Here is a 27,666-nt window from a genome sequence, read left to right on the forward strand (position 1 = left end):
TACTGTGTCAAGAAGCCTTCCTGAACACACCTAACAAACTCCACCCCATCTAAACCCCTCACTGTCTGGAGATGCCAATCGATGTTTAGGAAATTAAAATCCCCCATCACAACAACTCTGTTACTCTCACACCTTTCTAGGATCTGCTTCCCTATCTGCTCAATAACCCTGTCACTATTGGGCAGCCTATAAAAAACACCCAGCACCGTTATCGACCCCTTCCTATTCCTAACCTCCACCCACAGAGACTCCGTAGACAATCCCTCCACAACGTCCACGTCTTTCGCAGCCGTGACACTATCTCTGATCAACAGTGCCACTCCCCCACCTCTCTTGCCTCCCTCCCTGTCCTTCCTGAAACATCTAAAACCCAGCACTTGAATCAACCATTCCAGCCCCAGAGCCATCCAAGTCTCCGTAATGGCCACCACATCATAGCTCCAAGTATCGATCCAAGCTCTAAGCTCATCTGCCTTGTTCACAATACTCCATGTGTTAAAATAGACACATCTCAAGCCTGTCTGAACACTTCCCCTCTCTATCACCTGCCTATGGTACTTACTCCTAGCCTCCTCTATTTGAGAGTCAAACACCTCTTCCCCAGTCTCTCCAGTATGGATCCCACCCCCCAACAATTCTAGTTTAAACTCTCCCCAGTAGCCTTAGCAAACCTCCCCGCCAGTATGTTGGTCCCCCTGGGATTCAAATGCAACCCGTCCTCTTTGAACAGGTCATACCTGCCCTAACAGAGGCCCCAATGATCCAGAAAACTGAATCCCTGCTCCTTACTCCAATCCCTCAACCACGCATTTAACCTCCTCCTCATTCTGTTCCTATACCCACTGTCGCTTAGCACAGGCAGTAATCTGGAAATTACTAGCTTTGAGGTCCTGCTTCTCAACTTCCTTCCTAATTTTCTATAGTCCCTTTTCAGGACCTCATTCCTTTCCCTACCTATGTCGTTGGTGCCAATATGTACCACGACCTCTGGCTGTTCTCCCTCCCACTTCAGGATATCTTGGACGCGATCCGAAACATCCCGGACCCTGGCACCTGGCAGGCAAACTACCTTCCGAGTTTCTTACCTGCATCCACAGAATCGCTTGTCTGCCCACCTAACTATAGAGTCCCCTATCACCAGTGCCCTCCTGACTCCTTCCCTACCCATCTGAGCCACAGGGCCGGGCTCTGTGCCAGAGACACTGTCACTGCTGCTTCCCCCAGGTAGGCTGTCTCCCCCAACAGTACTCAAGCAGGAGTACTTATTGTCAAGGGGTACAGCCACAGGGGTACTCTCTAGTACCTGACTCTTCCCCTTCCCCTTTTATGGCTGATCTGTGCTGGCTTCAACTCCTCTCCTGTGCCACAGCCCTCAATTCCTCAATCTTTCAAATATTTATCTATGTCCATCTTAATTATTTCCAACGATCTAGCCTCCACCAACCTGGCGTAGAGAATTCCAGGCATTCACTGTCCTAATAAACGGTATTGGTTTATTATTGTCACTTGTACCGAGGTACAGTGAAAAACTTGTCTTGTTTACAGATCAATCCATTACACAGTGCAGATACATTGAGTTAGTACAGAGTGAATTGAGGTAGTACAGGTAAAAACAATAACAGTACAAAGTACAAAGTGTTACAGCTACAGGGAAGTGCATTGCAGGTAGACAGTAAGGTGCAAGATCATAACAAGGTAGATTGAGGTCAGGAGTCCATCCCATCACATAAGGGAACCGTTCAATAGTCTAATCACAGTGGGATAGAAACTGTCCTTGAGTCTGGTGGTATGTACCCTCAGGCTTCTATATTTTCTGCCTGATGGGAGAAGGGAGAGGAGAGAATGACCCAGGTGGGTGGGGTCTTTGATTATGCTGGCTGCTTCACCAAGGCAGCGAGAGGTATAGACAGAATTCATGGAAGGGAGGCTGGTTTCTGTGACATGCTGGGCTGTGTCCATAATTCTTTGAAGTTTCTTATGGTTCTGGGCAGAGCAGTTGCCATACCAAGCCGTGATACATCCAAATAGGATGCTTTCTGTGATGCATTGATAAAAGTTGGTGAGTGTCAAAGGGGACATGGCAAATTTCTTTAGCCTCCTGAGGAAGTAGAGGTGCTGGTGAGCTTTCTTGGCCGTGGCATCTACATGGTTGGACCAGGACAGGCTATTGGTGTTCACTGCTAGGAACTTGAAGCTCTCAACCTTCTCAACCTCAGCACCATTGATGTAGACAGGTGCATGTACACTGCCCCCTTTCCTGAAGTCAATGACCAGCTCTTTTGTTTTGTTGACATGGAGGGAAAGGTTGTTGTCATGACACCGTGTCACTAAGCTCTCTCTCTCCTTCCTGTACTCCGACTCAACATTATTTGAAATATGGCCTATCATCTGGTATCATCTGCAAACGCAGAAAGAATTTGAGCAGAATCTGGCCACGCAGTCATGAGTATATAGGGAGTAGAGTAGAGGGCTGAGGACGCAGTCTTGTGGGGCACCAGTGTTGAGAATAATTGTCCTGGAGGTATTGCTGGTTATGTCTGTTGGTTAGAAAGTCAAGGATCCAGTCACAGAGGGAGATGTTGAGTCCCAGGTCTCAGAGTTTGTTGATGAGTTTGCTTGGAATTATAATATTGAAGGCAGAGCTGTAGTCAATAAACAGTAGTCTAACGTAGGTGTCTTTACTGTCCAGATGCTCCAGAGCTGAGTGTAGGGCCAGGGAGATGGCATCCACTGTAGACCTGTTACAGCGGTGGGCGAATTACAGTGGGTCTGGGAGGCTGGAGTTGATGCATGCCATGACCAGCCTCTCAAAGCACTTCATGATGGTAGATGTCAGAGCCACTGGTCGGTAGTCATTAAGGCATGTTGCCTTGCGTTTTTTCAGTACCAGGATGATAGTGGTCTTCTTAAAACAGGTGGGAACCTGAGATTGAAGCAGGGAGAGGTTAAATATGTCTGGAAATACCCCCTCCAGCTGATTAGCACAAGATCCTAGCACTCGGCCAGGGACACCACCTGGGCCAGATGCTTTCTTCGGGTTCACTCTGCAGAAGACTGATCTTGCGTCTTCGACAGTGACCACAGGTTCAGTTGCACGGGAGGCTGTCAGGGTGGGTGGTGACAATCCACTTCCCTTCTGTTCAGAACGTGCATAGTTTGCTAAGGGGCTTACTTTTTCGTTGTGACAAATGGTTTTCCCTCCCAAAATATTGAAATCTTCTGAATTTCTACCATGTATTTTTATCGATTTGTATTTTTTTTGCTCTATAAGTGTCATCCTGTCTCTGATTACTCTCTTATCTGAGTCTTGAGCTCAAATTCCAAGTAGACATTGCAATGCAGTACAAGGAGTTGTTGTGCTGCCCAAGATAACATTTTTGTTAAACCCAGGGCTTGTCTCTCCCCAGGTGAACATAAGATGAAAGTCCCAAGGCAGTATTAGAAGCATATTAGGAAAATTCTCCTATATGGCTGGCCAGCATTAATCTCGCAGTCACCATTGAGAAAAGTAGATTATCTTGTTTCCAGTTTGTGGGATCTTGGTGCAAAGTAAATGCTGTGTTTCAGTACTATGGAAACAGCATTTCAAACATGGTTTATTGGCTGTCAATTAAGTGAAAAGTTTTACAGGTGTGACAACACTGCACAAATACACTTTGTTGTTACTTTTTGATCTGGTCTATAGTTTTGCAAATGAATGAGCAAATTGTTATATATCAATTGCAAAACAAGGGGGTTTGTTCTAAGTTTAATATTTGCAGCAGAACAGATTAGCTTGTCTGCTGTTGTTTAGAGATTGACTTTCCCAGTGACAAAGTAGAATCCTTAATTGGTCCTTATGACCAGATACTTGACAGGAAATGTAAAATGAGAAGCATAGATATTTAAGCAACTGTACCAAGTAACCAAGTCCTTACTGACTGGCAACAGTGCATGCCTTGCATATTTAGCGAGAGGCTGAGCTTAGCTGCACTTCGTAACGTTTTAGTTCTTTATTTTCTCCTTGCTTTAAGGCTGCTGAGTTAAAACCTTCACTTTCTTTCAACAGCTTTCCTGGATTCATCAACCCTGCAGTTGTTTTTCGACTTGTACCATTCCATCCCTCCATCACTGTCCCCTCTGGTGAGTTGTGCTTCTGTCTGTTAGAGGTGCAAGGAGTTTGACCAATATGTGACAGCCAGGAGAGAACTGCTGGAATTTTATGTTGTGGTGATTCTCCCACCCCCGTATCTCGTGTCTCACATTGAGGGACATTGACTTCCTAGATTTTTCCCTTTGTGCATCTCTAGGACACAAATGAGAACCACATTTAAGTCCACTTTCAATTAATTTACAGGTAGTGAAAGATATTGGGGTTCTGGTTTATTCACCAATGGAAGACTACCTTTACTGAAACAAAACTAGTAAATGAGCAAGTAAATTTAAGAAAGCAGAGCACAGTTGCTTAAACCTTGAGGATCAGAATGCCCTAGGGTCAAGGCCAATTAGTGAGGGGGGTAGGGAGAGAATGCTGGCCAGAGCACTGATGAGAATGGGCATTGAACTATCAGCAGGACAAATAGAAGCAGTAGCAGCCATTCAGCTCCTTGGTCCTTCCGTCCAGTGATGACTGATTGGTGTCATTTCCATCCCACTTCTTTGATTCCATGAACCTTAGCACCCTTTCCAAACAAAGGTCCATTAATCACAGTTTTGAAATATTTAACAGGGTAAAGATTTTTATATTTAAGACCATAAGACATAGGAGCAGAATTAGGGCATTTGGCCCATCTATTCTGCTCTGTGATTCGATCATGGCTAATTAATTTTCCTTCACAACCCCATTCTCCTGCCTTCTCCCTGTAACCTTTGATGCCCTTACTAATTAAGAACCTATCAACCTCCACTTCAAAATACACCCAATGACTTGGCAACCACAGCTGACTGTGGCAATGAACTCCACAGATTCACCACCCTATGGTTAAAGAAATTCCCCCTCATCTCTGTTCTAAAGGGATGTCCTCCTATTCTGAGGCTGTGCCCTCTGGTCCTATACTTTCCCACTACTGGAGACATCCTCTCCACGTCCACTCTATCCAGGCCTTTCGATATTTGATAGGTCTCAATAAAATCCAACCCCCCCCCCCCCCCCACACCATCCTTCTAAGCTCCAGCGAGTACAGGCCCAGAGCCATCAAACGCTCCTTATATGTTAACCCTTTCATCCCTGGGCTCATTCTTATAAACCTCCTCTGAACCCTCTCCAATGCCAGCACATCCTCCCCCTTAGATATGGGGCCCAAAACTGATCACAATACTCCAAATGTGGTCTGACCAACACCTCAGTATTGCATCCTTGCTTTTATATTCTAGTCCTCTCGAAATGAATGCTAACATTGCATTTGCTTTCCTTACTACAGACTCAACCTGCAAGTTAACCTTTTAAGGGAATCCTGCACTAGGACTCCCAAGTCCCTTTGCACCTCCGATTTCTGAATTCTCTCTCCATTTAGAAAATAGTCTACCCCATTATTCCTTCTACCCAAGTGCATGACCATTCACTTACCTGCCCTGTACTCCATCTGCCATTTTGCCCATTCTCCCAACCTGTCCAAGTCCTTCTGCAGACTCCCTGCCTCCTCAACACTATCTGCCCCTCGACCTATCTTTGTATCATCTGCAAACTTGGCCAGAAAGCCATCAATTCTGTCATTCAGACCATTAACATATAATGTGAAAAGTAGCGGACCCAACACCGACCCCTGCGGAACACCACTAGTCACCGGCAGCCAACCAGAAAAGACCCCCTTTATTAAACACTCTCTGCCTTCTGCCAGTCAGCCAATCTTCTATCCATGCTAGTCCCTTTCCTGTAATACCATGGGCTCTTGTTTAGCAGCCTCATGTGCGGCATCTTGTGAAAGGCCTTCTGAAAATCCAAGTAAACAACATCCACTGACTCTCCTTTGTCTATCCTGCCTGTTACTTCCTCAAAGAATTCCAACAGGTTTGTCAGGCAAAATTTCCCCTTCAGGAAGTCATGCTGACTTCGGTCTATCTTATCATGTGCTTCCAAATACCCCGAAACCTTATCGTTAATAATGGACTCTAACATCTTGCCAGTCAGGCTAACTGGCGTATAATTTCCTGTCTTTTGCCTCCCTCTCTTCTTAAAGAGTGGAGGGACATTTGCGATTTTCCATTCCTCCGGAACTATTCCTGAATCTAGTGATTCTTGAAAGATCACTACTAACACCTCCACAATCTCTTCAGCTACCTCTTTTGGAACCCTGGGTGTAAGTCCATCTGGTCTAGGTGACTTATCTACCTTCAGACCTGACTTATCTACCTTCAGACCTTTCAGCTTCTCAGGCACCTTCTCCTTGGTAATAATGACTACTCTCACTTCTGCCCCCTGACACTTTTGAATTTCTGGCATGTTGCTGGTGTCTTCCACAGTGAAGACTGACACAAAATATTTAGTTCGTCCGCCATTTCTTTGTTCCCCATTACTACCTCTCCAGCGTCATTTTCCAGCGGTCCGATGTCCACTCCTGCCTCTATTTTACTCTTTATATATCTGAAAAAACTTCTGGTATCCTCTTTTGTACTATTGGCTAGCTTACCTTTGTATTTCTTCTTACTGCTTTTTTAGTTGCCTTCTGTTGGTTTTTAAAAGCTTCCCAATTCTCTAGCTTCCCACTAATTTTTGCAATATTGTATGCCCGCTCTTTTGCTTTTATCCTGTCTTTGACTTCTCTTGTTAGCCACGGTTGCCTGATCCTCCCTTTAGAATGCTGCTGCTGCTTTGGGATGAACTGATCCTCGTCTTCCGAATTACACCCAGAAACTCCTGCCATTGCTGCTCTTCCATCATCCCTGTTAGGGTATCCTTCCAATTAACTTTGGCCAGCTCCTCTCTCGTGCCTCTGTGGTTACCTTTACTCAACTGTAATACCAATACATCTGATTTTAGCTTCTCTCTCTCAAACTTCAGGGTGAATTTTATCATATTATGATCACTGCCTCCTAAGGGTTCCTTTACCTTAAGCTCCTTAATCAAATCTGGTTCATTGCACATCATCAAATTCAGAATTGTCTTTTCTCCAGTGGGCTCAACCACAAACTGCTCTAAAAAGCCACCTCATAAGTATTCTACAAATTCCTTCTCTTGGGATCCAGTACCAACGTGATATTCCTAATCTACCTGCATATTGAAATCCCCCATGACCACCATAATATTGCCCTTTTTACATGCCTTTTCTACCTGCTGTTGTAATTACTATTCACTGTTGTGCAAAGAAGTGCTTCCTGATGTCACCTCTAGCATCACCAAACCCTTAAGGATATAATTCTTCATCTACCCTACTGAACCCTTCAGTCATCCTTATCTTCTGTTTGTAGAATCACAGTTTTAAGTTGTTGCATAAAATAAATTGTACATTTTAGATTCCCTGGCCAGCATTCTGTCCCCAACTTTCTCCTCACTGAATGTGATTGATCTGAAGGGAAAGAATTGTGTTTTTCACCCTTTCCTGCTGCCGTGAATGCAGAACATCGCTTCTGTTGATCTTTCTTTCATCTGTCCTTCCCAGCTAGTTGATTTTCCCTTTCCTCAGCACTGTCCCTTTCTCTTTCACCACTGACAGCAAGCTCCCTGAACATTATTGTTGCAGGAAGCTAATGGCCCATCTCCTTCCCTTTCCTCTCCAAAGCTTTCTTCTCCCACAAAATTGAAGCGACAGTGATTTGCTCTGAGATTGTCCGCGATGCATTGTCTTTTCTAAACTAGCTGAAGTCTTTGACAAGGTTGACGACACCCTCAATCTCTGATATCTCTTTCAATGTCTGTTGCACTTGATTTTAGTCTTACTATCCAGCAATGCTGCCTCTTCCTGATCTGAAAGCATTATCTTTGGATTTACCCAAAGAACTATCATCTTCCTTAACAACATATTGCTGCTGACATGGGGTCAGCTTCCACAATGTAGCTTTAGTTCCACCACCTTTCTCAACCTGCACTTCCTTATGTGGCCAGATTGCTTCTTCTAGATTCAATTGTTGGTAAGTTTCGACTTACTACAATTGAAAATTGGAAAGGCCAAAGCTTAATGTCCTTCATCCCCACCAGAGAACCACATAAAATTTACAATACTAATCAGCCTGATATGTTTCTGGCAGCTGAAAAAAAATTGTGAGAATGTCTCTTTCTTCCACCCTTTCAGGAGTGAGCTCCGGACTCCTCCACCCTCTGGGTGGAAAAACATTTTCCTCATCTCCCTTCTAAATCCTTCTATCAATCTCTTTAAATCCATGCCCCTGGTTTTTGACTTCCCCTTCAGAAGCCATTATCTAGGCTGCTGTTAATTTTATGCTGTAAACTCTGTACCATTTAAATGTGATCCTGTCTCTAATAATTGTCTCTGGCTGAGTCACAAGGTTCAAATCCTGCCACCCAGTTGACCCCTGCTGTTCCCTCTGTCCCCAACAGCCACACCTTACCCACCCAGAAAATGCTAACTTCCACCTTGCTTCAGTCAACCTTCAACTAAAGCCTCCATCAACTCTATGTTATTCCAGTACATTCCGGGAAACTGTCCATGTCCAACATTTATTAGCATCCTACTACCAGAAACACTATTGTTCTGCTGATTGGTGTTGTGCTTCAAAGCCTATAGTTTGTATCTGGAACTTGCTTCATGATCTTGTCATCTTGTCATCTCCTTTCTCTAACCTCCTGCAGTACCCAAAAATCTCCTTTCTACTGATGTTGGCTCTGTTTGCATTGCTGCCTCTCCTTGCCCTTGTGCCTTCACGTGTCACTGACCACATTGCAACTTCTTTCCTCCACCTTTTGGCTTTACTCCACCTATCTATGACTCCTATAACAGGCTTTTGATCAGACTTCCTAATATCTTCTCCTTTCTCTCAGTGTCCCTTTTTTAGGGACATTACCCCTTTGTGAAGCCTTTAGCTGTTATTTTCACTGAAGTTTCTATCATAAAGGTGCTTGTTGATATTGGGTTCAAGTGGGAATAGAGCTTAATTTTATTTTAATTCATTGGTCCTTTTTCCTGATCTCATTTCCTGAAACAGTTTGTTCTGATTCCATTTTAATTTATTAATTATAGTGAAGTCTGGTGCATTGACTTCTGTTGGCTGGTTCCCCATCACTGAATTGATATCTCTGCTAGTATAAAACTTCAAGTCATAATATTGTCATAACATAATAAAGAATCTTCTTTATAAATTCACTGTCACACTTGTGATAACACACAAAAACAGGTATCCTGTTGCTCACTAAGTGCAAGGTGCTGGTGAGTATCTACACCCTGAAGTAAATCAATCCTTTAATGGATGGATCTATATGCCTGTAAAAGATTATCTATTAATAATGATCTACTATAGGGATGTATATTTTATTGATTCAAACATAAATTAACACTGTTTTAATGAATTCCTTCCCAATGGACCCTTGTCATGCCATCATTCTCACACTGGCTAAAAGTGAAAGCTGTTGTTACATTATGTTGTTGTGAAGCAATTAATTCACCTGAAGGTACACCGTTCAGTACCAAGGTGACCTTGCATGTTCACAACCCGCAGGAGGCTGCACTGGTGCCAGTACCATCTGTGGAATGTTGTAGTGCAAGGCTTGAAAACTGAAACTCCAGTCCTGCGCTGAAAATGATTGTGGATGAAAAACCAAAATGCCACCCTTGAACCCCTGGCCATAGAACTATGTGTCACAGAAGGAGTCAAACAGCTCATCATACCTGTGCTGATGTTGAAAGAGTTGCACTCTTCTGATTCTGTACTTTTCCCAGAACTTTGAAAAAATCTCAAAGTTTAAATATATAACTTTTTTTTGTTGGAAGTTACGGTTGGAACTGCTCCACTACCCTTTTCAGGCAATGGATTCTAAATTATATCCACAAGATGTATTTTTGTTACCAGATTTCTAAATCTGTATTATCAGGTGAATGAACCATCTGCCAAGAATAACAATCTTTCTCTGTTTTAAAACCCCACAATTTGAAAACTTCTTATCAAACAAGTGATGAATATATCAAACTGTTTCTGTTATTTCCAGTGCTGAAAGATTCCATCCACTCCCCCTACAAACTGGAAGGGCCCTTAAGCATGAGGAATCTCAGAGCACCCAAGAGACTTTTTGAGTAATAGTACCTGTTCAAGCTCTGCTTTCTGACTATTGCTCTTCTTTCTTGCAGGTCTTATCTTGTTTAGTACAGATTGCTTCAGTCCGGAGATCACTATTTAACAATGCAGAAAGAGCAAAGTTCCTGTCTCACTTAGTGGATGGAGTGAAGAGGGTTTTAGAAAATCCACAGGTGATGAACAGTTGACAGATGGTTTCTTACCACACAAGTGGTGGAGTAGAAACATCAGTGAATTTTCTTTTAAGTCTGAAATCCCAAGAGCCTGTTTGTGATGGGCACTGAAACTCTTAAACATGTTCATGGGACTGTAGTTTCTGACTGTACGGCCACAGCTTCCTCTAGATGCTGAGTTGCATTTTGGCCACTTGAGGACAAGAATGGTGATTGTACCAAGAAGAAAGGAAAAAGTAATTGAAAGAGCCATTGTGGGCTGCCAGGGGTGGACCAAGCTCCTGACACAAGCTCTGCACTCAGAGTTGTAGAAATGGAAGTGAAGGAACAAATCTGGGAGACTGAAGCCCTCAAATATGAAAGAAAGAGGAGCAGAAGCGGGACATACCTGTCGCTGAAACTTGTTTCACAGTTCAGTTTAGATCATGGCAGATTAATTACTTCGGTGTCACATTCCTCTCCTAATAAGAACGTGTACTATTGGAAAAAAATATTGCAGGTGTTGATAATCTGAAATAAAAATAGAAAAAGATGGAAATATTTAAGTTGGTAATTTTCTGTTTTTATTTCACAATAACGTATCTGCCATGACTCCACTACATTTAATATCCTTGGCCTGCAAAATTCTAACAAGTATCTAATACATAGATCTAAATCGTAGATATGCATGCATCTCGTAACTTGCAATTTGTGCCTTCTGGATACTCCAGTAAACGCTTCACCTTTTAACTTGCATTGTTCTACACCAGGTGTTTTGACCCCTTGGGCCATGCTGTCCTGTTGATGCTTTGAGACAGGCTAGTTTGAAAGAGCAGTACCAGCAGGGTTTGGGGGAATTCCTTGGTGATAGTATATATGCAAGTGCACAGGGGTTTAAGTGGCTCGTACTTTCATAGGTACAGGCTTCCTCAGTATAGAATCATTATTAAAATAAGTTTGGACTTGTTATTTGGTTTTAAGTCATTTTACTAATAGGTGCGACGTATATGGATACTGTTTAATACTTAACCGTCTTGATAGACTTGTGTAAACTGTTCTGGTTTTTGTACTTGTGGCTGGTATTGTCAGTTGTTTCAGTCGTGTATATGTGAAACACCTACTCCTTTTGCAGAGCTTATCCGACCCGAACAATTACCATGAGTTCTGCAGGTTACTGGCTCGACTGAAGAGTAATTATCAACTGGGAGAGCTGGTGAAAGTGGAAAACTACCCTGAAGTCATCCGTCTAGTAGCCAATTTCACTGTGACTAGCCTTCAGGTACAATGACCAGCTATCTTTCTGGAGATGTTTATCAAAATACATTTCCTGTGTAGAACTGACAGTGGAAATACATAGAGTGGATGAGCTGCCTGTGGGTGTTAATATCTTTAGGAGAGATCTATGTCTGTATTTGGCATAGTTTTGGATAGTTTGGTGCTCTGTAACTGCGACATTTGAGCTGGGAACACTATACAGCCTGCCAGTCTACAAAGGGCAGTATTGTACTTGGGCTACCAGTTTATGCTGGCAGCAACATTACTTGGGTTGGCGGTATGCTCAGGTTGTTCATGGCAGTATGTGGGTTTGATTTGTACATGCATTATTTGATAAACTTTAAGTTTCATTCTGCAGTTGACATTACAGGAAAGATGCAGCATTAGGTTGGTGGAAAGTTGAGTTAAAGACATTACAGTGGGGTGTTAGTGAAAACGTTTGGAAATTAAAATGAAATTTATAGTCTTGTGTTTAGTTTAGATGCAATGTATGGGTATATCTGTATTGTATTTGACCACCTTATTCTCTAAACAAGTGCTAGTCAAGCCTGGTGATCAGACTTGATTCTTCAGTGAGGTTATCACTAGTAATTGAGTGCAGGATGCAGTTAACAGAAAGGTGCAAAGATAGCCATGAGTTTCATGCTCTGGTAATTCTGGAAGTTAACGTCTCATGCTTTCCTTTTTTTGAATAGCACTGGGAGTTTGCCCCTAACAGTGTACACTACCTGCTGAGCTTGTGGCAGCGCTTGGCTGCCTCAGTACCGTATGTCAAAGCCACAGAGCCACACATGTTGGAGACGTATACACCCGAGGTCACCAAAGCCTACATCACCTCCAGACTAGAATCCATTCATATCATTCTGAGGTATTGTGAACAGTGTTTACTAAGTTACTCCAATCCCAGCAAAGCTCAACTAAACCTACAATGATATAAGAAATGTATATTGGCAACATTATACTTGAGGTAGTTTAGGAATTAAATGTTTGGAGGAAAATATTTTACTGAGTGTTGAGCAGCTGTGTTTTCACCCATAGGGACGGGTTAGAAGACCCACTGGATGACACTGGACTTGTTCAGCAGCAGTTGGACCAGCTCTCCACCATTGGCCGCTGTGAATACGAGAAGACCTGTGCTCTGCTGGTCCAGCTCTTCGATCAGTCAGCTCAAACCTACCAGGAGTTACTGCAGAGCGCAAATGCTAGTGCCATGGATGTCGCTGTACAGGAAGGTAAGGAAAAAGTGAAAGTAATAGTAGCTTCTTGTGACCTGCTATATTAAGCCTTGGGCTGGTGGACATGGACGAAGTTGATTTTTTTTGTTGTATAATGCTTTCCGTTGCCATTCAATATTATGAATGCATTCTATTCTGTTCTTCATTGTCAGCTATCAGTGTGATTGCAAGCTCTGGCCACCCAGTGGCTCTGTGAACTGTTTCTGTTGAAGTTCTTAACTTTATTGCTATTTTGCATAATGTAGCAAAACCCTACATTCTAAGGGGTTTGGTAATAATAATCTGTACAGATCATGTACATAGTACTCTTTCCCATTTTAGTGTATTTGGGAATGATCTATGCTGTGAGATAAATCATTGATGGGCTAATTAATACATTGATCTCTTCCCAGGTCGACTGACGTGGCTGGTGTACATCATTGGGGCAGTGATTGGGGGCCGAGTTTCCTTTGCTAGCACAGATGAGCAGGATTCAATGGATGGGGAGCTGGTTTGCCGGTGAGTTGTTAATTGCCAGTCCTGTCTACGACCTAGGCTGCCTTTTTGCAGGATGTGGAGATTATGCCCAGGGTGGCGCTACACATCAAGCTCCAATTATGCCTTGTGATTGTAATTGTAATTGTAATTGTGGGGAAGAAAGTTTACCTATGCTCTGCTGATTCATAAATCTGGAAGTTGTGGTGACATGATGATCTACAAAAATGCATTGCAGTTACTTGCCGAACCTATTCTAACAACTGCTCCCAGTACACGGGTAGGAGGCACATAAGTGGGCATTTGAGTGTTGGAGTTCTACCCACCCAGACCGTGGACAGTATTCCATATTCCTGACATGCCTTGTAGATGGTGTGTCAGGAACTGTGCCACTCCCAGTAGGCTACCCTGCCTCTATTTATGTGGCTGGTCCAGTTGCGTTTCTTGCCATTAGTAACCCCATAATGTGGTTGGTGATGGTAACGCAAATAAATGTTTATGGTCAGTTAAAACTTTAAAGCTTTATTTGTACAATATGGTAACAGGCCATTCTGGCCTAACGAGCCAGCATTGCCCAATTACACACATGTTAACCAACTAACCCGTGTATCCTTGGAATGTGGGAGGAAACCAGAGCACCTAAAGGAAACCCATGCAGTCACGGGCAGATCGTACAAACTCCTTACAGACAGCACCGAGAATTGAACCCCAATCGCTGGCGCTGTAATAGCGTTATGCTAACCACTACACAACTGTGCCGCCCACAGCTCTAAAACTGTCTCTTGCTGCTACTTTCTGGCTCCAGGGATGGTGGGTCCAACCCTGTGCTCAGGTGCTGTCTGTATGTGGAGTTTTCAGGTTCTCCTTCATATAAGGTGGGTTTCCTTCAGGTGCCTGCCTTCTTCCCACATTCTAAGACCTACTGCTGGCCATTGTAAATTACCCCTACTGTAGTTAGATGTGGTAGGAGAATTTGGGGGAGTTGGTAGGTGTGTGTGAGAGAGAGTAAGCTACAGGAAAATGAATGGAATTGGGTTGCTGATATTCCTCTGACCTGGCATGGACTTGATGGGCTGAATGTTCACCTTTTATGTCCTAAGAAAATATGAGAATGAGAAATGGCCATCGCCTTGCACTTCTGTAGTGCTGATTTTACTTCCCACGTTAGCCTTTGTCCACACTTTTTTTCTTAGGAATTACAAATTCCATTAAACACTGAACAATCATTAACAAAATATTTCCACTTTTGATTGTTCCTAGGGCACTGACCTCAGGAACTCTTACAAGTCCTGGGGCTGAGATGATTAACTCCCAGCAACAGCAATCATCCTCTGTACAAAGATTAACTTCATTTTTGCTAGGACTCAATGTCACAGATGCTCAATTGGCAGCTTGATGTCAAGGGCAGTCTCTCTCATCTCACTTCTAGAATTCAGCTTTTTGGTCCATGTTTGAATCAAGGTTGTGATGTGCTCAGAAGCCAAGTGGTCTTGATGAAACCCATACTGCACTCAGGTTATTGGTGAATGATTGCTGCTTGATAGCACTGTCAGCGACAGCTTTCCATTGCATTTCTATGATTAAGAGTAGACTGTGCAGCAGTTGGCCAGGTTGGATGGTTCCTATTTGTGCACAAAACATATCCATGAATTTTCCACCTTATTGTGCAGATACCAGTTGTAACTGTGTACTGGAACAGCCTGGCTAAAGTCACAGTAAAGACTGGTGTGTATTCCTGGTCCCATACCTCTTTGCTGTGTCCAATGCTCTTGGCTGTTTCTTATTATAATTGGATTGAATTGAACTGGCTGATGACAGGCTGTGACGGTGGGGACATTGGGGGAGCCGGAATGGATCATGTATACTTCACGAAAGAGATGATTGCACTAGAGAGGGTGAAGTGGAAATTTGTGAGGAAAGATTGGGATTGTTTTCTTTGGAACAAAGGAGGCTAAAGGGAGACTTAATGGAGGTGTATACCTCTATAGATCCAAAGTAGTTAGTGGCCGGATTATGGAAGAGAAAGAGGGTGGTAGGGCCTGAAATGGTGGTCGAGGCACAAGCCCTCTACATTTAAAAAGTACTCGGATATGCATTTGAAGGGCCGTGACCTATAGAGCTGGAAGGTATGATTTGGCTGAGCAGCTCTTTTTCAACCAGTTGCAGTGGGCCAAAAGCCCTCTGACGTTATTTTCTATGATCTGTGACCAGGGCACTCCTGGTTGAGTATGGTGTGCTCACTACCTTCTGCACACCTAGTCTAGAAGCTGTGCCCTTGAGGGCTCAGCCAGGTCAATCATGTGGTGCTTCTTGTGGATGGACATTGGCCCTGCACCTAGACCATTCTGTGCCCTTGCTAGTTTCATTGCTGCTTCCAAGTGCTGCTCGCCTTGGAAGAGCACTGATTCATCAGCTGGATGGTACTCAGGACTTTGTCCACATTTGACCTAATGCACAATAACCAGTGGAGTCTGGAGTCGATGCTGTCAGCGTTGACTCCCAAGGCTGCTCCCTCCAACCCGTGTACCACTGTCCCAACACCTCTCGTACATCTATCCTGCTGGTGCATTTGTGATGGGAAAGAATTATAAGTTGTCTGAGGTATGGTTTGTGAATACAACTAACTTGTTGCTTTATTAGTCTGTTGTACAGCCCATCTAATTTAGGCAGTATCTCCCAGACTTGACAAGGTTGACTGGGAATGAGTTTGTCACATCCAAATTTGGTGACTCGATCGATGCCAAGTAATCTGGCCCATTTTATCTTTTTTCATGTTAAGGTAGCAGTTATGGTGTCACTGAATAGCTTGCCAGTCCATTTCAGAGGGCAGGTAAGAGTCCATCTACCACATTGTTATGGGTCTGCAATCTCATACTGGCCAGATCAGGAAGTGTGACAGGATTCTCCCTAAGAAGCACATCGGAGAATCAGATGTTGACAATCCACTAGTTTATTTGTAAATTCCACCTCTACTGAGGCTTTTTTGAACTTGTGTATCTGTTGTACCTCCAGGCCTCTGGGTAACTGAATCATTGCACCAGCATTATACTGTTTGAGTTTGGAGAAGGCAATAAAATCATCTTTATTGATGAATGAATTCTTCCGCATTCCCTCTCTAGAACTAGCTCAGAGATGCTGATGGCAATGTGCACTGAAGACATTTAACGCTGTTTTATGATTCCTTTAGAGTTTTGCAACTGATGAACTTGACTGACTCTCGACTGGCTCAGGCTGGCAATGAGAAGTTGGAATTGGCCATGCTCAGCTTCTTCGAACAGTTCCGGAAGATTTATATTGGAGATCAGGTCCAAAAATCATCCAAGGTAAAAAGGACAGAAATGATATTCTCTCTCTGCTGTGTCTGATGCCTTCGTTACTTGCCTTTTGAAAATTAAGATTTTGTCTTCAGTGGTTTGTGGGAGAGGATAGCAAGGCAGTGACTTCTGCTACAGTGCAAACGTAAAGCCTTGATATGATCTAGCAAGCCACTCTGTTCATGGGAAATTACAGTAATTGCCAACAACACCTACATCCTGTGAACAAAAAGACATCAAAATGCACATTCTGGAGAAAGTAGCCTTGCCCAAGTATCATGTCTTAATTACTTCTCAAAATTCCCCGACCAATGAATCACTTCTTGAGCTCAATCACTTATGCAACAGCCACTTTGATCTTAGCATGGTTCCAGAACAACTAGTAAAGCACATGACCATTTATCATTGTTCTTAGAGGTTTTGGTCGTGGGGGCAATGTTGGCTCAAGAAAGCTTCCTGGCTCTCTGCAGATTGTTACTGAATCTTCAACGTTCACCTATGGTGAACACTGTGACAGCAGCTCAGCATTTCATATTGGTGTGATTATATATGTTGGCAGTAAAGAGAAGGAAGTACAGTCTAACTATGATGTTTGAAAGGGAATCCTTGGGTTGTAAGAAGTTTGGCAGATGGTAGGGCCCTGTTATGTGTTGTAGGGTTAGAATCAGAAAGGACTTTGCTGGACTCAAGTGTGTGCAGTTTCTGACTGTGAAGTCTTACTGTGCAACTTGCTTTAAAGTCATTTCCCTAAACCTTTGATTTAGATCCTCTACCTAACCAGTCAGCCAACAGCACCAATAGCATGTGTATTCACCATGTCTGTAATGAATGCACAGCTAATGCTGTGTATCAGAAAACTGGCACATGGGAAGTGGGGGATCGAATTGAGGCATGGAAAACCATCCGTCCATGTTAAAATATTGCATTTGGCTTATAGTTTTTCTGTCCTATTACTTAGCTGATTTTTTGATATACTTAGTTTTTATTTCAGTAAATGTACAGCATTACTAATAGTTGGATGTTCCTAAGCAGTTTAGCTTGGCTTATCCATTGATCAGCTGAGAAGGCCTGTCACATAAGCCCAGCCTTGGTACAGTGCTCCATTTTAGCTGACAGCTTGCCTCAACTAGGATATTTCACCTTTGAGCCAGGTTACAGTTTAGGTCTCATTCCAAAGACCTGAGCATGTATAACTGGGCTGAAAATTGGAAGATGGGAGTCCTCATAATGGAGCACTTTACAACAAGTCATAAAATCAAGGTCCTGGCCAACTGCTCAAGTAAATGTAATAAATCCCTCAGCTCTCTTAGAAGGAGAATGGGGTTTCTCACAGTATCCTAGCCAATGTTTATCCCTCAATTAACATCACTAAAGCTAATTAACTGATCATTCATTCTGTTGCTGTTTGTAACACTTTGCTCTGTTCAGCTTGGCTGAAGTGTTTCCCCACTCAACACTACATTGGCAAGTATCCCACTGGTTTGTATATTTGGCTTCTAATGACTGTTTCCCTTTCTTCTGTACAGTTGTATCGCAGGCTGTCTGAGGTCCTGGGACCTGAACGATGAGACAATGGTTCTTGAGTGTATTCATTGGAAAAATGTGAGTGCGTACACATGGGTGGTTAACATAGATTTTGTTTACGACATTTACACAACTGTTGTTCACACCATGGATAAGGGGATGAACAGTGGTTTCATCGTAAAGATCATTACATTACACTTACGGAAAAGCAACATTCTGAAATTTGGTTTTAACATTTTAAATGTTATTTTCCCCTTTTGAGCTCAGATATCTTGGCATTCTCTGAACACTCATTCACTTAACAAGCATATTGGCCATATTTGGGGAAAGCTACCTTTTGCTCATTTATATTTACAGAAACATATGTTGGTTCTGACCTTTCATAGACCCATCAGCTAAAGCAGCTGCATGATTCTGACTTCTAAAGGCCTCTTAAAACTTGATGAATTGCTCTAATGACCAGCCCTTGATGACCAGGAAAAGACCTTTCTGTTTTGTAATCTGGTTTGTCACTCATATTAATATTAAGCTTCTAAAATATTTTCTGAAGATTTGTGCAGTGGCTGTCTTAGTGCTGTTGCCTGAATGAATAAATCCCATAGTCAGCTTTGGGGTCCAACACCATCGCAGTTTAAGATACAAGGTAGATAATGGATCATGTATTTGCATGTTATGGGACAATTTTGAGCTAGGTCAGAATCCAAGGGAATTGGGTGTAATCAGTCTGGTTTTAAACCCCACATGATCTTACACTCGTTTGAAGCTGGTGATATCTGTTGCACTGTAAGGTCAGCCTTCCTTGGGTTACTGTTACACCCTTTATGTCACTCTATAGAGTGAAAGTAAGAGACCATGAAGTGATAAGTTACAGCACCTATCTCTAGTTTGGGCAACTGGCACGTTACCTTGACACAGATTTTTCTTCTCTTTTAATCCAGGAGGTGGGGCTAAGGGTGATGTTATCTGTTTTTTCTTGAAGTGCCATTTCACTAGCGATCGGGGAAACTTAACAGTGCCTACTGAAAAATTCCAGCACATCTCCAGTGAAACCCACTTCCATCTCAGAAAAGGACCAAATGGTTTGTGCCAAAAATTTATGTTGAGCACATATGAAAAATACACAGAGGTGGCCTGCTTGAAAAGGGTTAAACATAAATGGGTCAGCTTCACCCTGTTGGTCTTTAGAACCTCTGGTATTGAACTTGGGTTAAATACTCTGCTTAAGCACACCAAGCAACAACCTTGTTATCATAATAACCAGCCATCAAAACTCCCACGCACTCCAAATCTAAAACCTGTTTCAGAATATTAAGTAAATGTGTTAACTTGTCTGGTGCCGAGTGTATGTTTCTTTCTCTACTTAATAAATAAGGTTCTTAAATGTCCTCTATTAATTAAACTGGAAGGTTTCTACTGAGATTTAAATGCAAACTTGAGTGTCATGTTTGCTGACTTTTAGCTATTTGTTCATTGCCAAATAGAATCACCAACCTGAAGTACTGGGGAAGATGTGAGCCAATCACCTCAAAGACACTACAGCTCCTGAACGATCTCTCCATTGGATATCCTTTGGTCAGAATCTCCCAAACTATGGGGAACAAATAGCTTTCTGAAGGAAACCACGATGAATAGTCTGTGCCCACGAGGCTTGTTTGAGGCAAACAAAGGGGTAAATCTGTAAGTTATCTTGGTGAAACCTCACTTGGTGCAAACTCCAGTAAGGAGGGAAGTCCAGGGCAGGGGATGTGGGGATGGAGGGAGGCAGGAGGCCTGGGTTGTTCAGAGCAGTAACAACTAGAAGCTCAGAGCGGTTAGAGGAAAGGTAAGTAGTTGGTGTTTAACATTGGGTTTGAGGAACTGAATAGCCAAATGCAAACTGCAAGAAAAATGATTAGCATTGGATAAAATAGTCCAATGAAGTACTTGCAACTTTTTAAAAATGAAACATCAGTGTCAGACATTGGTGGTGTCAGAAGATGATAGAAGAATTGATATGATTCAAGCCACAGTCGTTGTTTCTAAGCGCGAAGATACCCAGAACCACCATGTTAGTGCTCAGTAAAGTTGGAAAGCCAGCTGAAAAGTAAAACTGCTGTAACTGCTCAAGAGTTCAGAACACCCCCATGAACGGGACTGGAATGTGGACTTCAGTTTCTCTCATCACTGATGCTACCTGGCCTGCTGAATGTATTCTGTGTTTATTTCTCATTTCTGGTTTCTTGCTTTCCTGCTAATTGAAAGCTATTCTTTTAAGTGACTATGAGCAAGGTCAAGCATTAACTTAGTGCAGAAGTCAAGAAGCAAAAACATCCAGTTAGTGAAAATCTGAAATAAAAGCAGGAAATGCTAAATCTGTGGGGAGAGAGAAACAGAATGAACATTTTGGGTTGGTAACTTTTGATGAAAGTGTTTCTGTCACAGCAGATGCTGCATGACCTGTTCAGCATTTCTGGCATCATCTGCTTTTATTTTTAATTTGGTCTTTGTGATTTACCTGTATTTTGAAATAGCTTTGAAACTGTAAATATAACTCTTAAGGAGTTTCTGACTGAAAAATATATTAAACAATACAATTGTTACCATTTACCTGTTTACAAGTTAACAACAAATGTATTCAGGAAAACTGAGGGAAGTCTGTGATGTTCAGAGGGAAGTGAAAGTGATGTTTGTCTTAGCTCACCAGAAGTATCACTATGGAGCAAAGGTCAGTGAGTATAAGACAGTAGGCTTTGGGCTCCATAACATCTCTATTGTGATAAAACTACCCACTGGTTTTGCTGGTCAGTGCAGCTGGGCTCACTGTTATACTGCTTTATATGGCTCCCAGTTAGCAAATACAAAGTTTGTATGGCAGCCTCTGGTTACTTTGACTGAAATGGAAGAGAACCAAGCACGAGTGAAAATGAACCAAGAGTTTTGAATAATGCCGTGAGTAGTTTGTATCCTTGACTCTCAATTTACATATAGCAGCGTGAGAAGCTGGTAAAGCTGACCGCTGTTCAATTCATGCTGAACAATCACACAGTAAGTATTTTTGTTTAGTTTTGTTCTCCTCTCCTCTCTGGTCTTCATTAACCTGGAGAAATGTATTTTTAGTTTGAATACGTTGATTTGTTGTTGAAGGACATCGGTGTTTATGGCAAACCTTTTCAAACTGGAAACACATCAGGCCAGCTACAGCTGCCTTGCTTTTATCTGTTGTATTGTGTATCATTAATTAGCAGATTGAGTGAGTAATAATCTTCTGTTGCACCTCAAATTGATAGAGCGAGCACTTTTCCTTCCTGGGCATCAATAACCAATCAAACCTGAGTGATATGCGTTGTCGAACTACCTTCTACACAGCACTTGGACGATTGCTTATGGTTGATCTAGGTACGTAGAAAGCATTAAACATCAAAACCACAATTTAGCTATTATTGTCAGACTGTACTTTAGAAAGTGTATGGCTGTATATCCAGGCTAATAATTTTACAGTTAATGCAGCGTGTTCTTGCAGTGTAGATTGACAAGTAATCCTAACTCGTGTTTTCCAAACAAATTAACATTACAAAATGGTGGTGATAATCCGTAACCTGTCCAAACTGCACAGTTTGATGTGCACTATTGCTGTTTGCATTCCCGGTAGCACTGCCCTTTGTCAGCACTCTTCAAATATGACTTCCCTCCAGTGGCTGTAGAACTTTACCGTTTGTTCAGGGGTTCTGGAGGCACAGTCAAAAAGAAATGGTGCAGGCAGGTTTTTAGAAGCACAGAGGAAGCTGGACACAGAAGTCAAATTCTTGTGGGAGATGTAGAGTAAATGGCAGGGACCTTAAGATCATTTATGTACAGAGAGACGTTGGGGTGCAAGTCTATAGCTTGCTGAGGCGGATGGTTAAGATTTCTTCATTATCATTGGTATGCTTGCCTTCATAGGTTGAGGCACTGAGTATAAGGGTGGGGATGTCATGTTCCGGCTGTTCTGCACTTGGAGCATTGTGTACAGCTCTGGTCACCACACTACAGGAAGGATGTTGGTAGCAATAGAGAGCGTGCAGAAGAGATTCACCAGGATGTTGCTTGGAATGGAGGGCTGTAGTTACAAGAGGACATTGGATAGGCTGGGTTTAATTCTCATTGGAACATAGGAAGCTGAGGGATGAACTTGTAGAGTTTACAAAATTGAGGGACAGAAAAAGGATAGATTTTTTTTTCCCAAGGCAGGGGAGTCTAGAACTAGAGGGCACATGTGAGAGTGGAGAAATTTGAAGGAGATCTGAGGGGTAAGTTTTTCCACACACAGGACGGTGGTTATCTGGAACAAGCTGCCAGCAGAATGGTAGAGGCAGGTACATTTACAAACATTTAAGAAGTATTTTGGACAGGTACTTGGCAAGGAAAGAAGCAGAGGATACAGGCCTAATTTAGGATTAGCATAGATGGGCTTCATGGTCACCAAGAATGCGGTGAGCCAAGGGGCTGGTTTCTGTACTGTATGATTTTATGATGCTATGAATGTCATGTTGATGGCCACTAAGTGATAGAGCAAGGGGAGCTGCAGTGAGGAGGTTGCACTCTGTTGTAAAAGTGGAGGGTATAGATATGAGGTGAGAGTTTCTGAGGTAAGAGGCAGGATTGATGGTGAGGACACAAGTTGTGGGCGATATTGTATCATGACAATACATTGTGAATTTCAAAGAGCCTTCAGTTTTTAGAAATAACTGAGGCGTGCCTTTCTTGATGATCTTACCAGCGTTTCTAAAATTTGCTGAGTAGTCCTATCTCGGCTGAAGTGTAGCAGGAGTTTGCAACAGGTCTCAGAATCTTTGATTTGGAGGAGGAGACGTCTGCCAAAGTTCTCTGGCAGATATGAAAATGTGCTTGTGTACAGGATGGGCACAGAATCTGACTGAGATCTTCAATGTATTCAGTAAGCTGAAGATCAATGCTGACAGAATGAATACTCGGGAGTGTCACCAATGAGTGACTGGCAGGGTGTCAGTGACTTGGTGTGACCATAGCAAAAGTTTGCTTCAAATGTAGATTTTTAAGTAATCCTCACCCTTGTGTTTTGCCTCCTTTAGGTGAGGACGAAGACCAGTTTGAGCAGTTCATGCTTCCCTTAACCGCAGCATTTGAAACGGTGGCACAAATGTTTAATTCAACCACGTTTAATGAACAAGATGCTAAGGTACAGTGGAGATGGCGACATTTCATCCAGTTTGCTGCTTTAGCCCCTCAGTGTCACTTTCACAATGTTTCAAACAACTTGTTACAGCAGCAGAATTGTAAATGAAGAATAGCCTGGTTTATAGCCCTGCCCCCATTTGTGAAGCAATCTCTTCATGGGTGGAAGGAACTGGCATATACTTCTCTATCCTTTTCCAACTTTTCTACTTCTAATTCATTTACAGGATATGTACGTCACTGGTGAGGCCAAAGTGTATTACTTGTCCCTCATCATACTCGTACTGAGCAGTGACCAGTAATTTGCTGAGGCATTTCAGAGGATGTTTGAGTAAGTTCATTGTGTGGGTCTGGAGTTGCACTCTGCCATTATGAGTAATGTCTTTAAAGGGCATTCATGAACTTACTGGGACTTTATACCAATCTGAATTTCACAGTCACTATTGCTATCTTTTTATTTCAAATATGTTAAATTATCTGAATGTAAATATGCCAGCTGATGTGGGGTCTGAACTCCTGTCTCCAGATCCATAGTCTCGAGCTGTGGATCGTTAGCAACATAACCGCCAAGCCACAGAATGTGGTAGTGAGCAGTCAGGGTCCGTACAACTGAAGTGCCTGGGGACCGGAACAGATTAATGTCCAAACTGGAGCACAAAATCAGAGAGATTTCAGATCGGTTTAGTAAAGTCAGATACAAGTGTGTACACTCGATCAGTCATACAGAATAGGAAATACCAGACTAAATGTAACTCGTTGATCCTGCCGTTCTGCACAATCTGGAAAAGATGTTAACATTCAGCAGCCCTTTCGAGTGAAAATACTTTGCCAAAGGCAGCACGGTATCCTGGTATGTAACCAACCCACTCTTTATCTAATTATACTTACTGAAGTTTGTTTGCTTGTAGCGAACTTTGGTCGGCCTGGTGAGAGATCTAAGGGGAATCGCTTTTGCCTTCAATGCAAAGACCAGCTTTATGATGTTCTTTGACTGGATGTATCCTTTTTAACATTTTGGATGGGGATCAAAAACGGAGAACTGGAATCAAGTATTGAACTGGGGAAGAAGGATGAATTTTAAATGTTGTGGGCATGAGTTCTGTTGGTTGGTATGATCATTGTGTCTGAGGTCAGAGAACAGTGAGGCCATGTCAGTTCACCTGGGCTTTGTGCATGAACCCAAGATAAAGAAACCACAGATGTATCCCATCTGAATTATTTCATTTGACGCTCGTAGGGTGTGCACTAGTACAGATACCATCACTGCAGAACATATTGTGAAAATATATACAATTGCAATTAATCAGATGGTTTAGTGAGGACTTCACCTTTGGGCTGCATGTGGTCTGCGTAGATAAGAATTAATACTGTCAACTATCGAGGCAGTTCATTCCGCGCTGACAGCACCTTAATTAACCAACCTCATGCTGTCTTTAGTGTCAGAGCAAAGTAGTTTCAGCTTTGCTTCAACATTAAATCTGTGATCCAGGTCAAGTGTCAAAGTCCAACTCATTCTGGGTGAGGCAGCCTCTCCTTGGGAGTCTCGGTTCAGTGATACACCAGTTGTTTACTCAGACTTGCACTTGTGCTTTGAAAGCAAACTTAATACAAAACTGGCCTGTTATGTCCTGAAGGTGAAGGAATCAAACTGTAAGGATTTAACTTGTATGTCTAACTATTGTTGCTGATAATTTGAGAATACTTTAACCAGGCTACCTTGTCTGCGATCAGTTCCGGACACTTTGAACAGAGAAATAACCATTTATTTTTTCTAACATTATTGTGCTGAAATGGAAGGGAATATGAGAATTTGTTCACATTTCTGTCAAGGATTTCAGTCCATGTAAAATTAATGTAAGCAACTTAATGGAAACCGTCCTATTACTAGTCCAATCTCAGTGTTATACAGTACGGAAGCAGGCCCTTCAGCCCCACTCGTTCTTGCCGAGCTAGTCCCATTTGCCGGTGTTTGGTCAATATCCCTCTAGACTTTTTCCTAACCATGTACCTGTACAAATATCTTAAAAGTTGTAATTGTACCACTTCCTCTGGCAGCTTGTTCCCCACATCCTAGTATGTGGAAAATCTTGCCCCTCAGGTCCCCTTTGAATTTTTCCTTCTCACAAATCTATGGCCTCTAGTTCTGGACTCCCCTACTTTGTGAAAAAGACTGTGGCCATTCATCTTATCTATGGCCCTTGTGGTTTTATATACCTCTATAAGGTCCCCCCTTAGCCTCCTGCATTCCGGGGGGGGATAAAAAGACCCCAGCCTAACAGTCTGGCCTTGTAACTCTAATCCTTCAGTCCCACTAACATCCTTACTTCAAGTGTGATCTCATCAATGACTTTCACACTTGTAATATGACACCCTCAGGTATTCATTACCCTGACCGATGAAGTCAAGAGTGCCAAGCGCCACTTTGACCACCCTGTCTACCTACGTCACCACTCTCAGGGAACTATACCCCTAGGTCTCTCTGTTCTACAACACTTTCTAGGGCTCCGCCATTTCCTGTGCAAGTCCTGCCTGGGTTTAACTTACTGCACTTGTCAGAGTTAAATTCCATCTGCCATTCCTTGGCTCACTTTCACGTTGATCTAGATCCCGTTGTAATCTTCGATAACCACCTTCACTGTCCAGAGTGAAGTTGTGGGTTCATCCCATTGCAGAGACTTGAGCACTGGAGCTGGGGTAATCCTCTGGTGCAGTAGTGAGAGTGCTACGATCCAGGGGAAGTACTGAAGGAGTGCTGAGGTGTCGGAAGGACTCTGCTGTTGGAGTGAAGGAAATGCGGTAGTTGTTTTGATGTAGCACACTCCTGTATGGCCTGGCCAAGTAATCTGTTCTGATAATGTTGACTGAGGGATATTTTGACCAAGACAGCAGGGAGGGCTCCCTTGCTTTTCAAAATACTGTCATGGGATCTTTTGTGTCTAATTGAGAGCACAGCATGATACCGGTTTAACAATGCTGCTGAAAAGCAGCACCTCCTTCAGGGCAGCACTCTTTCAGGATGTTGTTAAGCTCAACGTGTTAGAATGAGATGTTTCTAGGTTCAGTCATACTTTCAAGCAGAGTGTAACCAAGTGCCTCACAGCCAATGCCTAACTCGGTACTAACAAGCTATAGCACTGTGGGGGCCACTGCAGTGTTTGATGAGCAGAACTGGAGGATTGATGATCTTCTGTGGTACTGTCCTGTGGAGAACTATCCATACTGTTCAAGGAGGAGTAGCGGTCCTTGCTGGAGTCCTGCCTAACACTCCTCCCATAGGCAATGTTGCTGAAGGCAGATCAAGTGGTTGTCAATTTATTGTTTGTGAGATCTTGCCATGCACAAAATGGTTTGCAATTTTGCCTACCGTGTGGTGATTTCATGAAAAGTAACTTAGTTGTTGTTGAGAGAACAGTGTGAGACAGAGAAGGTGCTGCACAAATACTGGATTTTACTTCCAATCATTTGAACTAATTTGAACACAAAATTAATGTACTCTTGGTTTAATGAAGCTCATTAAATCTGAACTCCTTCCCCTCTAAGACTGCATGAATTTCCAGTGATAGACATTTATATGAATAATTGATGTGGTTTCCTTAGCTTTCTCTGCCCACAGTTATCCTGCCTACATGCCAATACTACAACGTGCAGTGGAACTCTGGTATCACGACCCAGCCTGCACCACGCCCATTCTCAAGCTGATGGCCGAGCTGGTCCACAACAGGTGAAGTAACACTTGAGCCTCCTGTCCGTGAGTGTCACTGACTTCCCCGTCTCCCCGAGGTGGATGCACCATCACTTCTGCCTGGTTGCCTCATTCGTTACAGCATAGGTGCACAAGATGCAAAGGCTCAGCTTCCACCACTGGCTAAAACCAGGATAGGTCTACAGTGTGTGTAACTGCATCGTTTGTGTGTCAGCCTGAGCCTAAGAGTGCTGAACATCTTTATCTTATCAGATGTGCCTTATTGAGGACAGCTAGCCTGGTAGGGACCGTATGGTCATTTATCTCTTGAGGGACCTTGCTGTGCACAAGTGGATACTGTATGACAACAATATCGACACAAGAAGTTATTCCAATGTCATGACTGGAAGGCATTGTAACATATCGTTCTTTATAAAATTCCAGTGTTGTAAGAAGCTGCTTGAAGAGAATGTTTTTGCCTGTTCTGACCTACAGCTGTGTCTATCTCTTCTCTCCTCCGCTGTGGGTTCCTTCCCCACATACCAATCACTATCCGATCCTCCATCCTTCTAACAACGACGACAGGTTACCAACCCCTGTACTGCCAAGGTCTTGTAGTTCACTCTGACCCAGGTCATGGTTGACGTAGGGCATTGACCATGACAAATCGCACAGAGCCTCTG

The 27,666-nt window shown here is 42.9% G+C and overlaps 1 protein-coding gene across 1 annotated transcript in view; it reads left to right on the forward strand.

The window, feature by feature from the left end:
• xpo7 (exportin 7) overlaps window positions 1–27,666 on the forward strand; it is an 88,732-nt gene that overhangs the window by 51,207 nt on the left and 9,859 nt on the right. The window contains 16 exon segments of the mRNA XM_052040719.1: window positions 4,049–4,122; window positions 10,212–10,331; window positions 11,443–11,589; window positions 12,281–12,453; window positions 12,624–12,817; window positions 13,213–13,318; window positions 16,482–16,617; window positions 18,135–18,164; window positions 18,166–18,186; window positions 18,188–18,210; window positions 19,614–19,704; window positions 21,103–21,156; window positions 21,399–21,507; window positions 23,199–23,305; window positions 24,210–24,298; window positions 26,915–27,022. Of these exon segments, the coding sequence (XP_051896679.1) occupies window positions 4,049–4,122; window positions 10,212–10,331; window positions 11,443–11,589; window positions 12,281–12,453; window positions 12,624–12,817; window positions 13,213–13,318; window positions 16,482–16,617; window positions 18,135–18,164; window positions 18,166–18,186; window positions 18,188–18,210; window positions 19,614–19,704; window positions 21,103–21,156; window positions 21,399–21,507; window positions 23,199–23,305; window positions 24,210–24,298; window positions 26,915–27,022 (1,582 nt within the window).

This window comes from Pristis pectinata, chromosome 29, assembly GCF_009764475.1.
Source record: "Pristis pectinata isolate sPriPec2 chromosome 29, sPriPec2.1.pri, whole genome shotgun sequence".
NCBI classification, from domain to species: Eukaryota; Metazoa; Chordata; class Chondrichthyes; order Rhinopristiformes; family Pristidae; genus Pristis; species Pristis pectinata.